The sequence below is a fragment of the Papio anubis genome, chromosome 16 (genome assembly GCF_008728515.1).
Source record: "Papio anubis isolate 15944 chromosome 16, Panubis1.0, whole genome shotgun sequence".
Lineage (NCBI taxonomy): Eukaryota > Metazoa > Chordata > Mammalia > Primates > Cercopithecidae > Papio > Papio anubis.
Window position 1 is genome coordinate 4306216 of NC_044991.1, and position 14104 is coordinate 4320319.

A 14104-nucleotide genomic window follows, 5' to 3' on the forward strand; every position below is an offset into this window, starting at 1 on the left:
GATCTTGGGGGTCCAGCAGGCCTTCCAGACCCTCAAGTGTGAGACTCTAGAAGGATGGATGTCAAGAGCCCCGCCTCACTCCATGCTTACTGCAGACAGGTGTAGGTACAGGTGGGATGCAGGAAGTTGGAAGTCAATTCTGTTCTAAAGATGGCCAGTCAACTGGGCGTAGTAGTTCACACCCTGTAATCCCAGCACTGTGGGAGGCCGAGGTGGGCAGATTGCTTGAGCCCAGGAGTTCGAGACCAGCAGGGTGCCATAGGGAGACCCTGTCTCTATTAAAAAAAAATAAATAAAAATTAGCCAGGTGTGGTAGCATGCTCCTGTATTCCCAGCTACTCAAGAGGCAGAGGTGGGAGGATCGCTTGAGCCCAGGAGCATGAGGCTACAGTGAGCTGAGATTCTGCTACTGCACTCCAGCCTGGGTGACCGAGTGAGACCCTGTCTCAAAAAATAAATATAAGTAAATAGTCTGAGTGTGGTGGTTCATGCCTGTAATCCCAGCACTTTGGGAAGCCAGAGCATGCAAATCACTTGAGGTCAGGAGTTTGAGACCAGCCTGGCCAACATGATGAAACCCCATCTACCAAAAATACAAAAAGCTAGGCGTGGTCGTGCCTGCCTGTAGTCCCAGCTACTTGGGAGACTGAGGCAGGAGAGTTACTTGAACCTGGGAGGCGGAGGTTGCAGTGAGCTGAGATCGCACCACTGCACTCTAGCCTGGGAGACACTGCGAGACTCCGCCTCAAAAAAAATAAAATAAAATATAAATAAGAAATATGGCCAGCCAGTGTCAGTGTGACAGTTGTGGTCATTTTGAAAACAGCAAGGGTTCAAGAAAGCCCTGGGAGTTATGTCTGATTGAAGGAACTGTCCCCCTAGTTCTGGCCGTCGACATCTTTGACAAGTTCAACTTTACGGGAGCCAGGGTCCCGCAGTTCGACGCCATCCGCGAAGAGTTCCCCAGGGAGCTGGAGTCCTCCGTCTCCTTCCCAGCCGACTTCTTCAAACCACCTGAAGAAAAAGGTAGAACCCCTTAGAAACCTGCCGCTTCCCTCGGAGTCCCCAGCGTTCAGGGAGGGGAGGGCGCCCCGCTGCGGGAATCACAGGACTGCGCACTGAGTGCTCGCTGGTGCCAGGTCCTGCTGGTGACAGCAGGGTTGTTTTGTACAAGTGCTTAGGTACAGGCTGAGCATCCTCATCCTCAAACCTGAAATGCTCCAGAACCTGAACCTTCTTGAGCACTTAAAGGAAGTGCTCACTGGAACATAAGTATGAAACGCTAAAAAAATCAAAATCCAGGCTGGGTGCGGTGGCTCACACCTGTAATCCCAGCACTGTGGGAGACCGAGGAGGGCAGATCACCTGAGGTCAGCAGTTCGAGACCAGCCTGACCAACGTGGTGTAAAACCGCATGTCTAAAACACAAAAAAAAGAGCCAGCTGTGGTGGCGGGCCCCTGTAATCCCAGCTACTCAGGAGGCTGAGTGCTTGAGAATTGCTTGAGCCCGGGAGGCAGAGGTTGCAGTGAGCCGAGGTGCACCAGCCTGGGCTGCACAGTAAGACTCCCTCTCAAAAAAAAAAAAAAAATTCCAAAATGTTCCCAAGCATTTCAGCTAAGGGATACTCAGCCGTGTAATTGATAATGTGAGAAAAAAGAACTGAAATTTTTATGTGAGCTGGTTATCTTTGATATGCAGTGAAAAGCTGCTTCTAGCCGGGCGCGATGGCTCACACCTGTAACCCCAACACTTTGGGAGGCCGACTCAAGGAGGATTGCTTGAGCCCAGAAATTCAAGACCAACCTGGACAACATAGAGAAACCCCATCTCTACCAAGAAAGTTTTGTTTAATTACCTGGGCATGGTGGCGCAGGCCTGTAGTCCCACCTACTTAGGAGGCTAAGGCGGGAGGATTGCTTGAGTCCAGGAGATAGAGGCTGCAGTGAGCTGTGATCATGCCACTACAGCCCAGCCTGGGCAGCAGAGCAAGAACTTGTCTGGTCGGGGGAAAGCTGCTTCTAAATAGAAATAGACATTTTAGAATCACCTTCCTCTCCCCGCAAAAAACAACAAAAACAAAACAAGCCAGAATGCTGTCTGTGTATGAACAAATCTTCAATCCTGGGTTGAGGTTATAATGCAAAACAGTTTGAACATTTTGAATTTTCTTAAAGTGCTTCTTTACAGATCCATGGCAATTACTAAAAACTTCCCCAAATAAAAAGGATATGAAAAGATAAACTCCATAATGGACAGTTTAAAATTGGAAACCTTGTTAGTAAATGGATTTTGTCAGGTATATGGTGTTATCTCGTGTCTTAAAAAGAGGGGTGACTCTGATGTGGGGTCATGCTTGAAACTGAGAGGACGAGGTCCCTGACTCTCCATTGCAGCCAGCTCTCTCTGGAACTAATAGAGTGAGAACTCGCTTATTACCAAGGGCTGGGCACCAAGCCATTCCTGGGGGATCCACACGTATGACCCAAACACCCCCCGCCAGGCCCATTTTCAACTCTGATCACATTTTCACGTGAGATTTGGAGGCCACACATCCAGACTGCATCAGATACGTTCGTGTTTAAGGGGTCCATCTCCAGAACTCTTCATCCTGCAGATCTGAAACTCCAGCCCACAAAACACTCACTCCCCTCCCCAGCCCCTGGTGCCCACCCGTCTTTCTGTCTTTGAATTTGACTCCTCTAGGGACCTCCTATAAGAGGAATTGCACAATATTTGTCCTTTTGTGATTGGCTTATTTCACTGAGCGGAACGTCCTGTAGGTTCACCCGCATTGTAGCAAGTGTCAGACTTGCCCTCCTTTTGAAGGCTGAGTAAATTCCGTTGTGTGGATGGACCACTCTTGGTTTATCCACTCACCGGTCGGTGCATGGCTGGGCTGTTTACCACCTTTTAGCCTGTGTGAATGGTGCTGCTGTGAATGTGGGCAGGGAAGTATCTGGGTCCCTGCCTGCAGTTCTTTGGGGTATATACTCAGAAGTGGGCTTGCTGGGTCATGTGGTAAGTCCTGTTTTTGATTTTTTGAGGATGCGCTGTACTGTTTTCTGTGGGACATCTGTTGGTTTTTGAGAAGCACCTGCTAGCACTGGCAGCTGTCTTGGGGAACGCAGATGCTCCCGCCGGAGTCCTCATGCTCTGCTCACATTGCAGAAGGTCCCCTGGTGAGGCCGGCCGGCCGGAGGACCAGCCCGCAGAGCCCGCGCCCGGAGCCTGGCACCGAGAGGGAGGCCCCGATCAGCAGGCGGAGGCGACACCCTGATGACGCTGGCCAGTTCGCCGTTGCCCTGGTCATCATTTACCGCACCCTGGGGCAGCTCCTGCCCGAGCGCTATGACCCCGACCGTCGCAGCCTCCGGTAAGGCCTGGGCACGGGGCACATGGGGAGGGCCCATTCTGGAGGCCCCTGAGGCTTCCACAAGTCAAAATCCTGATCCTGATCAAGCACAGGTCTTCACAGTGACATTTCACCGTGACCTGGCCCAGAGACAGAGACTGTTGCTTTGTGGTGCTCCTTGGAGGGAGGTTCTGGGGCTGCCACGGGACACTACACCCTAGAACGTTACACACCCTTTGCCTGGGCTTATCCCAGTGTTTCCGCCAGAAATGCCCCCTCCCTCGCATATGCCCCATCTTGTGCCTAGAGGGACCCCATTCTGCCCCCATACACCTGACCGAGGCTGTCGTGGGTAGTGCCTGCTGCTGGCCCCAGGGTTAGGGCTGCTCAGCTAGTCCTGGCTGGAAAGGATGAATGTCCCAGAAGCAGCTTTGTGACCTCCTCGGTGGGCGCAGCCCGAGGCTCCACCCTTCTTCCTGCCGTTTCCCAGATACGTCCCTGGCTCTGGGGTCTCAGTGACCCGGTGATTCATCCCCATGAGCTGCCATTATTTTGGTGTCTTTTGCTGGACACTTAAGCCATCCCCTGTGTTTCTGCCATTAGCTGTTATGGGCTGTGACATCTTTGCACCTGTGCCTTCTCTTGCTTTTTAAATTTCTGAAGTCCCAATTTGACCCAGAGGTGACACATCTCTCTGTGTGCCCTGTCAGTGATAAAACCTGCTCTAGGGACGAAGATACGGTGGGGCCCGTGGATCTGAGCTCTTGGAGTGTGACTCTGTCTCCCCTAGAAACACGACGTGGCGTGTCCTCAGGGCATTTGTGCTGGGGTTTAAGCAAATGTTTCCTAACCGTGTCTGTCCCCGTGCTCTGGCTTCTTGACCTCAGGCTGCCTCACCGGCCCATCATTAACACCCCGATGGTGAGTGCGCTGGTGTACAGCGAGGGGGCTCCGCTCCCGAGACCCCTGGAGAGGCCCGTCCTGGTGGAGTTCGCCCTGCTGGAGGTGGAGGAGCGAACCAAGCCGGTCTGCGTGTTCTGGAACCACTCCCTGGCGTAAGTGTGACTCCGGGAGCCCTGCATGTCCATGTGAGAGCTTTGCCGAGGCGGAGTGCGCCCGCAGGGTTGGGAGCTCCGTGGCAGAGTGCCCCGAGAGGACGGTCTCTTGTGGTCTGTGTTTCCCCTTTTAGCCCCGCCGTGGGGCAGCGAGCCTCCTGCTCTGCTTCTGTGGGAACATCAGAGTCGCCCCGCAGATGCCCACACACAGATGCACACACAGACCTGCACGTGGAGACACAGACGTGCAGGCACACAGAGAGATCCCTCAAGGCTGACAGCCAGGAAGGGGCCCCTCACCTGCGGGACTCCCAGGATGCAGCGGCCAACACCAGCGTAGTGCCCAGTTCACTGCCGTATAAGACAGAGGCCTGTTCCGCTCACACACGGGAGACAGAACCCAGAGACTGGCCTAGGAGCCTGTCTGCTGACGGTCTTGCCCGCGAGGCTGACACAGTCCAGCTTTGGGGACTGGCTTTACCACCAAGAGGCCACACCCGGCCGCAGCACGGTTTATCTGGCCAGTTTCAGAAGCAGCGTCGGAAGTCAGCCGGTAGAGTGGCGCAGGCAGGAGGTGGTGCACAAGAGTCTGTGTTCTAGCATCCATTCAAGTGAGGGAAAGGCGTTTCGTAGTTAGAAAAATGCAGAATGAGTGCTTCTCACCCACACGTGAGACTGTGGATTCGGCGCCGCAGTGTGGCTCCCGTCTGCTGGAGCCAGTAGCGTTTGTGCCTTGGTTTTGCTTTTTAGCGGCGGAGTTGACGTGAGGTGTGGACATTTGAGTTGCTGTGTTTTTACAGGGAGCTTGCTTTTTCTCTGCTGGTCGGTTTTCACCTTTGCTGTCTCTGTTTAGAAGAAAACACTGGAACTGGGGTGTGGTGGGAAGGGGTCTGTGGCTGGGATGGGAGCACAGTCAGGGAGGGGAAGACCCACTGGCTCTCCGCACACCAGGAGGGAGTGCCAGGAAGGGGAGACGCCATGCAGGACTCAGTGAGTCAGGCTCGAATCTGCTGAACGTTGTTCATCTAGGGGCGTCTGTGCAGCAGGAACACTCCCCCCATCACAGTTCCCCTGGGCACAGTGGAGAGCCATGAGTGGGGGCTGTGCTGGGGGCGACGCTGGGGTGAGCGAGCCGGTTGAGCCCAGCCTCATTCTTCTCCTGCTTCTGTGCTTTCCAAGTTCTAGTTAATAAGCAACCAGCATGGCACCTGGAATGCAATAGGCACTTGTGGCTTATAAAAGAGAGAAGAAAGGAACCCCTTTCACCACGAGGGGACGTCAGGCCTGGCTGTCTGTGCTGGGCATTCATCTGCGTCCTGCCAATTAGCTGCAGCTCAAATGACCTGCTCTCTGCTTCAAGTTGCACCTATTATTCCCACAGTGTAAAGCTGGTGCCAGACGTATTCACGTTCACATCCCATTTTACAGATTAGCAAAGTAAGCATCTGAGAGGTTATGTGATTTTCCCAGAGTGCGCGAGGGCCGGGCCCTGTCGGAAGCCGAGGCACACCTTGTAACAGCTTGTTATTTGGGCCTTCCCATCAGTGAGGCGGCAGTCATAATGGGGCCCTGGCTTCTGGGCAGTTCCCATTAAACATTGTGCAACCTGAAGATGAAAGCGTCAGAGGGAGGTGAGATGTTATTTCTGAAAGATCTACCCTCAGAAGGAGACAGGAGTGCATCGCAGCTGTGTGAACCCCGGGTGGTGGTTCCAGTGGCGGGGCACGTGGTGGACGCGAGACAGCCCCATTTGAGTTTTGCTGCTAGATGACACGTAGAACTTGAACTTCAGAGGGTGCTCCTTGGAGGCCCTGACCAGACACAGAAGGGAAGGGAGATTGTTCCCATGGTCCTGCCTCCACCGCAGCAAAGCTGCTATTCTTACAGCCAGGTGGCTCTTGTCTTCGGTGCAGGGGGCTGGTGCGGAACACGGCGGAGAGCAGCCTGCGAGGGTACCAGGCTTTCAGCACAGGATGGCCTGGGAGCCCCCAGGGCTGGGCAAAGGCTGCACCCTACAGACTCACGGGTGGAGGGAACCATCTTACCCCTGCCCCTTCTCTCTTCTCTCCACAGCGTCAGTGGGACAGGAGGGTGGTCTGCCCGGGGCTGCGAGCTCCTGTCCAGGAACCGGACACACGTCGCCTGCCAGTGTAGCCACACAGCCAGCTTTGCGGTGCTCATGGACATATCCAGGCGTGAGGTGGGCATCCTCCTGTGGCCACTGTGCCTGCTGAGCCTACCCCCAAACCTGCCCCTCCCCGCGGCAAACCTGCCCCTCGTCAAACCCGCTGAGCCTACCCCCAAACCTGCCCCTCGTCAAACCCGCTGAGCCTACCCCCAAACCTGCCCCTCCTCACACTAAGTCTTCCATTCTAAGCGCTTTGAACAAAACAAATCAACTGATTAAAACACATATTCCAGGATTGGCCAGAGTCTGCGAGGATTTCCATAACAAAGCCCCATTATAAGGGTTTTCAGACAGCCCTGGTTATGCATTAAATCCCGGAACGGCAGACCCAAAGCTCAGGCTCCAAGGAGCTCTCGGAACCTGTCCCTCACTTCAGAGCGGGTCTGTTGGACGGTGCGGCTCCCCACTCACTTTGATCCTAAGGGACGTGACAGCTGCTGGGCGCTCTCCCTCGGGGCCACACGCAGGGCCACAGGACAAAAGGCTGGGCGGCTAATATTTAACCTCTGGCATTTTAAGCGGCCTGGGAATGTGAGCCGGACATTGTGGGCCTGCAGATGAATTGGGGAGTGTTCTGAAGGCTGTCCTGGCCTCCCGTTATCCAGACAGGAAGGACGTGGGAGCCAGCCTGGCCTCGGCCTGTGTGGGACCCTGGTGTCTTGGAGTCAGAACCAGAGGCCTGGGTGACCTCCCCTGGCCCCTCCCCAGGGCTGCACTGTGGCTCAAGGGCTCAGGCCACTGTCCTTCCCGAGGGCTTTCTGATGTGAAGTGGCCCTGGTTTCTGTCACATTCTTGGAAGGGTGAGTCAGTCCTCAGGCTGGGCTGGAGGAGGGCAGAGGCCTTCTGTGCAATGTGTAGGTGACGCTGCCCTGCCTCTGCCCCCGTCTCATGGGCAAATGGCACTCCCCAGCAGGACCCAGCCTGGAGAGGGGGTCAGTGATTAGTGGACTTTGTCCATATAAGGGCGGGGTTGGGGCTTGTCTCGTGGCCAGGACGCCGGGTGACATGTGGGCCAAGGAAACTGAAATGGAGGCAGAAGAAAGGAGGCTGGAGTGAGAGTCCAAGGCTCCCACGGCCCGGGTGCCCCAAAGCCAGAGGTCTCTGAACAGCCCCCAAGCCAGTGGAGGGAGCCTGGGGTGCTGCTGCAGGCCCCAGGGATGCCCAGGGGCCCAGGGCATTGAAGGAGCCTCAGGAGGGGCAGTTCCAGACCCAGGGCCATGAGCACTCAGCCTCCCCAGCCCAGCCTGATCCTGGCTTCCCGGCTTATAGCTCCACTTGGTAAACAACATCTATCCGAAGTTACTAGAGAGCCAGAGCTTGTTGTTCCCCAAATGCAGAAACTCCCCAGGGACCTGGGTCTTAGACAGGTGTCTTGGTTTGTAAAAGCACAGAAAACAGCAATGTGAACATACACACTGCTGAACTGCACGATTCAAAGTGGCCAAGATGGTAACGTTTTATGGCACGTATATTTTAGCACCATTTTCCTTTTTTTGTTTTTTTTTTTTTGAGACGGTGTTTGCTCTTGTCTCCCATGCTGAAGTGCAGTGGTGCAACCTTAGCTCACTGCAATCTCCACCTCCTAGATTCAAGCGATTCTCCTGTCCCAGCCTCCCAAGTAGCTCAGATTACAGGCTTCTGCCACCACGCCTGGCTAATTTTTTTATTTTTAGTAGAGATGGAGTTTCACCATGTTGGCCAGGCTGGTCTTGAACTCCTGACCCCAGCCTTTTTTTTTTTTAAAAAAGTGTACTACCTGTAAGAAATGCATAATAAGGTTGGGTACAGTGGCTCACACTTATAATCCCAGCACTTTGGGAGGCCGAGGCGGGCAGATCACTTGAGCTTACAAGTTCGAGACCACCCTGAGCAACATTGTGAAACCCTGTCTCTACCAAAAATACAAAAATTAGCCCAGCATAGTGGTGCATGCCTATAGTCCCAGCTACTTGGCAGACTCAGGTAGGAGGATGGCTTGAGCCTAGGAGGCGGAGGCTGCAGTGAGCCTAGATTGTGCCTCTTCACTCCGGCCTGGGCAACAGAGTCAGACCCTGTCTCAGAAAGAAAAAAAGAAATGCATTAATAAGGGATCTGGTTTAAAAGTAATTCCATATAGCAAGCTATGATAGAGACATGTGCAGCTGGGACAGGACATCCATCCGCTGATAGAACACGTCATATTGAGGGATAAGTAGGTAAAACAGAACAGATAGGAAGGGTACAGGTGCCCAGCGCTGTGGCAGTCTGAAGCATCGGGCCTGCCAGTTCACATAACCGAAACCTGAAGTTCCGCCCCTGCCCAGCTGTGTGACTTCCGGCGGGTTGCTTAGCTTCTGTAAGCATTGGTTTTCTCACCTGGAAGATGAGGGTTGCATTTCACACTCTCCTCATAGCTGTGATCTAAGGATGATATGAAATGATGCCCTTGGAGGCCAGGCGTGGTGGATCACTCCTGTAATCCCAGCACTTTGGAAGGCCAAGGCGGGCAGATCACCTGAAGTCAGGAGTTTAAGACCAGCCTGGCCAACATGGTGAAACCCTGTCTCTACTAAAAATAGGAAAATTAGCTGGGCGTGGTGGTGCACGCCTGTAGTCCCAGATACTCAGGAGACTGAGGCATGAGAACTGCTTGAACCCGGGAGGCAGAGCTTGCAGTGAGCCGAGATCAGGACACTGCACTCCAGCCTGGGCGACAGAGCAAGACTCCATCTCCAAAGAAAAGAAATGATGCCCTTAGCAGGTCTGTCAGAACCTCTGCCACACAATAAGTGCTCAGTAAAAGCTTTTGCTGAACAAAAGAAATGACATTCTTGGTATTAACACAGTTACCCAGTTTTCTTTGTAAAGCGGGCATTAAGTCTTTCAGCCAAAAGAATAAGTCCATGATAGGATTAAGTGAAAGTCCAAGAGGTACTGCGTGCACCTGCGGTGGAGACGCCTTTATCTTTTGCGTAAGCTGAGGATCTCTTTGGAAGGTTTCTGCCAGCCCAGAATTTTGGGTGGGCAGGCTGAGCCCCTCCCGACAGCAGGATTTACTTGTGGGGTTGGTTTTGGGTAGACAGGCTGAGCCCCTCCTGACAGCAGGATTTGCCTGTGGGGTTGGTTTTGTTTTTTGCTTTTTGTTTTGTTGTTTGCTTTTTGTTTTGTTGTTTTTTGAGATGGAGTCTTGCTCTGTCACCCAGGCTGGAGTGCAGTGGTGCCATCTCAGCTCATTGCAACCTCCGCCTCCTGGGTTCAAGCGATTCTCTTGCCTCAGCCTCCTAGGTAGCTGAGATTACAGGCACACATGCCACCACGCCCGGCTAATTTTTGTATTTTTAGTGAAGACAGGGTTTCACCATGTTGGGCAGGCTGGTCTCAAACTCCTGACCTCAGGTGATCTGCCCGCCTCAGCCTCCCAAAGTGCTGGGATTACAGGCATAAGCCACCATGCCTGGCCAGTATGGTGGTTTTGTAATGTGGCAAAATATGCATAACACAATTTCCCATTGAAATGTACAGCCAGTGGCATTAAGCTGGTGGCACAGCCTGTTGCTGTGCCGCCATCACCACCATCCGCCTCCAGAACCTGTTGTCACCCCACACTGTTCATTGCTGCTTTGTGCTTGTTTTGTGCCGCCTTAAGAACCATGTCCCAGTCACGCTGGTTCCTGCCAACATTTGATCATTTAATGAGCAAGTGTGTAATTTGTCTCTGTTATGCAACGACCAGATCTGAGTCTTGGCCCTTACCTTCTCTCCTGCCTTTAACCCTCCCACCCACAGAACGGGGAGGTCCTGCCCCTGAAGATCGTCACCTACGCCGCCGTGTCCTTGTCGCTGGCGGCCCTGCTGGTGGCCTTCGTCCTCCTGAGCCTGGTCCGCACACTGCGCTCCAACCTGCACAGCATTCACAAGCACCTCGCCACGGCACTGTTCCTCTCTCAGCTGGTGTTCGTGATTGGGATCAACCAGACGGAAAACCCGGTACGGCCACTCTGCTCCCCTCCCCACTGTCTGGGCCACACCTTGGAGCGGGTACTGTAGTCTTTTCCTGGCCACTCCAAGCACCCTGGCTGGCTCCTCACCACCCCCACCTCCGCTTCACAGACGCCCTTTGAGGAACGTGCCGTGTCACAGGCTGTGGGTGGAGACGTGGGATTCACTGGCAGGTCCAAGCACTTCACCACCTTGACTCTATTGGGAGATGGGGGGCCCTTTCTTTTCTTTTCTTTTTCTTTTCTTTTATGAGATAGAGTCTCGCTCTGTCAACCCAGGCTGGAGTGCAATGGCGCGATCTCAGCTCACTGCAACCTCCACCTCCCGGGTTCAAGCGATTCTTGTGTACATCCCCAGGAAAATACAACTCTTGTCAAAACTGATTTAAGGGCCGGGTGCAGTGGCTCCCACCTGTAATCCCACCAGGATCCCTTTGGGAGGCTGAGGCAGGCAGATCACTTGAGGTCAGGAAGACCTGGCCAACATGGTAAAACCCCGTCTCTACTAAAAATACAAAAATCAGCTGGGCATGGTGCCGGGCACCTGTAATCCCAGCTACTCAGGAGGCTGAGGCAGGAGAATTGCTTGAGCCTGGGAGGCAGAGGTTGCAGTGAGCAGAGATGGAACCACTACACTCCAGCCTGGGCAATAGAGCGAGACTGTCTCAAAACAAAACAAAATGATTTAAGATGTAGAAAGCCTGAATACTCCTATCACCATTAGAGAATTTGCATTGCAGTATAAAAACCATGGCCAGGCTGGGTTTATCTTAGGAATGCAAGGATGGTTTAACATTTAAAAAATCTATGAATGCCATTTACCTCACCAGTACATTTAAGGGAAAAATATTTTTCTCAGAAATGAATGTACAAAAGAATTTTGATTAATGTTATGCTCATTAATGAACAGAAAGAGAAAGAAACCTTTGAACAGACTGGGCCTAGAGGAAACTTGAACCTAATAAAGACATCTACAGAAAACCTACTGTTGACATAAATAACAATGGGTAGATACTGGAGGCATCCCCTGTAACGTCAGGAACCCACTCACCACTCTGTTCATCACTGTGGTGCAGGGTGGCCTTGCCAGTGCGATGAACAAGGAAAACAAAGGCACAGAGATCAGAAAGGAAGAAACAAAGCTGTCACTACTAGGTAACATGAAGGATCTCATGGAGAAATCTAAAATAGCCTATAGGCATGTTATGAGAAACAATTAGGCTGGCATGTTGGCTCACACTTACTATCCTAGCACCTTGGGAGGCTGAGGCAGGCAGATCACTTGAGGTCAAGGAGTTCGAGGCCTACCTGGCCAACATGGTGAAACCCTGTCTTTACTAAAAATACAAAGATTAGCTGGGCATAGTGGTGCGCACCTGTCATCCCAGCTACTTGGGAGGCTGAAACACGAGAATCGCTTGAAACTGGGAGGCAGAGTTTGCAGTGAGCCCTACAGCCTGGGCAATAGAGTGAGACCCTGTCTCAAAAAAAAAAAAAAAAGGAAAGAAAAGAAAAAGAAACAGGAGCCTGGCAGCCGTGGACGACGGGCAGAAGATCAGAGCAGTCTGATGGTAGCGCACAGGCCTGGGAGGGTGGGGTGGAGGCACAAGGAGAAAGGAGGGACAGGACCAACCCATTATGGAGCAGGCAGGAAGGAGGAGTCAGGGGACTTTGATGTCTCCAGAAGGGAGAGGAATGCGTAGATGAAGATACCACCTGTTGACAGGCAAGGTCTGGGTGAGATGGGGCACCTGTGGAGGCCAAGGAAGCTGTGCCGCGTGAGCCGGGGAGGCCGCCTCCAACTCGTGGGTGGAGAGGGTGTCTGTGGGGGTGGACAGGCCCTGGGAAGGGAAGTGGAATAAAGACCAAGCTGGAACTTTCCAGCAAGCTGCTCAGGGCCACGTGCAGACCAGAGGTGCTCCTCCTTTTTTATGGCAAGCAGTGGGACCAGACCCCTCTCACCTCAAGGAGGAAGGCGGGCACCCCCACCTTGCAGGTCACTCTTGAGAAGGCTCCATGGCTTCCCAGCAGCGGTAGGTGGAGCACCAGGCCTGGCCCACAAAGGACGAGCTCCTAGGCCTGTGTCGGACCAGCCAGGGCCAACCTTCCCCGCTGCCTCCCAGGTGTTCCCTGAGGCTGAGGCCCTGGGCTGGCGGGGGCTCTGTGTGCGGGGCGCGAATGGCAGGGTCGCTGCTCCTGCGGAGGGATGCGTTCACACCCGCAGCCAGGCGCAGCCGCGCAATGGGCATGTTCTCATCCGCGCATTGGACCGGGAAGGCTCATGAGAAGTGTGCGATTCATCTCAAAACCCCTCTAGTGTGCTTTTGAGTGGCGTGAACGGGGGAGAGGGAAGTCTGTGCAGGCCACTCCCTGCAACTCAACACCACCAGCAAAACCGAGGCGGTCCCTGGGTTCCAGCACTGACTCATCTCCCGCCAGAGTGAGCCCTGTCCCGGCAGCCACGCACGGCTGAGCACGGAGAAGGAAAGGGCGCCCCGGCAGCGTTCTAGGGGCTTGGCAGCGTGCCTGGGCTTTATGGTTTTTTTGTAAACCCACAATCCTATCTCTGGGCGAGGTTTTTCATCTCTCAGAGCGCTGGCAGGCTGAAATGATTTATTATGCATCCGCTTTTGTCTTTGTTGTATTTCTGGAAAAGATGGTACGTTGGTTACGGAAGCAGGTACAACCCCGCTGCAGCCAGGATGGCACAGTCCTCGCAGTTTCTGTTTTCAGAAGGTGGTTTTGTGGATTTACTTTTCACATTATTTAAAGCAGCCATCCAGCCAACCAACCTTCTCGCCCCTTTCCTTTTCCTAAGCCAGCGTGATTTCCATCCAGGAAACTGGGGTGTTTGGTGTAGGGTTCACCAGCCATACGCTGGCGCCTTGTTTCCTGACGTCGAGCGTGTGGTCTGAGGCAAAGGGCCTGCCTCTGGCATAGCTTGAGCCTGTGGTCTCTGCTTTGGTTCCTGCTCTGTTCTGAAGCTGACAGATGTGATGCTGACTTGGGGCCCTTCCCACTTCGGGGGCATTGTTTCTGGAGGGTGGCTGGCCCTTCGAGGCTGATGTGGCAACAGGGGCGCCATGACTCGGTGCCTGAGCAAAGTGGCCTTCAGCCTGGGGTTGAGGTGGGGGCCCTCCTTCTCCTCCTAAGCTTTTGTGTCTGTTAAAGGCTGTCTCCCTGGGACCCCCTGGCTCAGGGTGCGACGTGATGTGGATGGTTCAACTCGAGGATCTCAGACAGTGTGTCCAGAGCATGTAGCCGGCTGCGGAGCTGGGGTCAGACGGGTAGGGTAGCCGGGACCCTCCCCCTCCCCCTCCCAGTGTTCCTAGTGTTCCCATCTCCCTCTCTCCCCATCTCCCATTTGGCTGCTTCAGCCTCTGGGGACCTGGAGGGGAGCCTGCCATCCTCTCCCAGCTGGCGGCAGCTTTGGCAGCACTGACTGGGGCAGCCTCTCCCAGAACACTGGGTGTGAAGCTGCCCCTCCCCAGAGCACTGGGTGTGAGAGCCTGCATCCCTACCCCAGAGCTG

The 14104-nt window shown here is 53.9% G+C and overlaps 1 protein-coding gene across 1 annotated transcript in view; it reads left to right on the forward strand.

Moving 5' to 3' along the window:
- The window catches only part of CELSR1 (cadherin EGF LAG seven-pass G-type receptor 1), a 169660-nt gene extending 158616 nt beyond the window's left edge, over positions 1-11044 (forward strand). Inside the window, exons 20-24 of the mRNA XM_031656181.1 lie at positions 883-1026; positions 3170-3374; positions 4241-4408; positions 6482-6608; positions 10362-11044. Coding sequence (XP_031512041.1) covers positions 883-1026; positions 3170-3374; positions 4241-4408; positions 6482-6608; positions 10362-10622 — 905 coding nt within the window. The 3' untranslated portion in view covers positions 10623-11044. The remainder of the gene's footprint in view (positions 1-882; positions 1027-3169; positions 3375-4240; positions 4409-6481; positions 6609-10361) is intronic.
- Positions 11045-14104: the final 3060 nt, after the last annotated feature.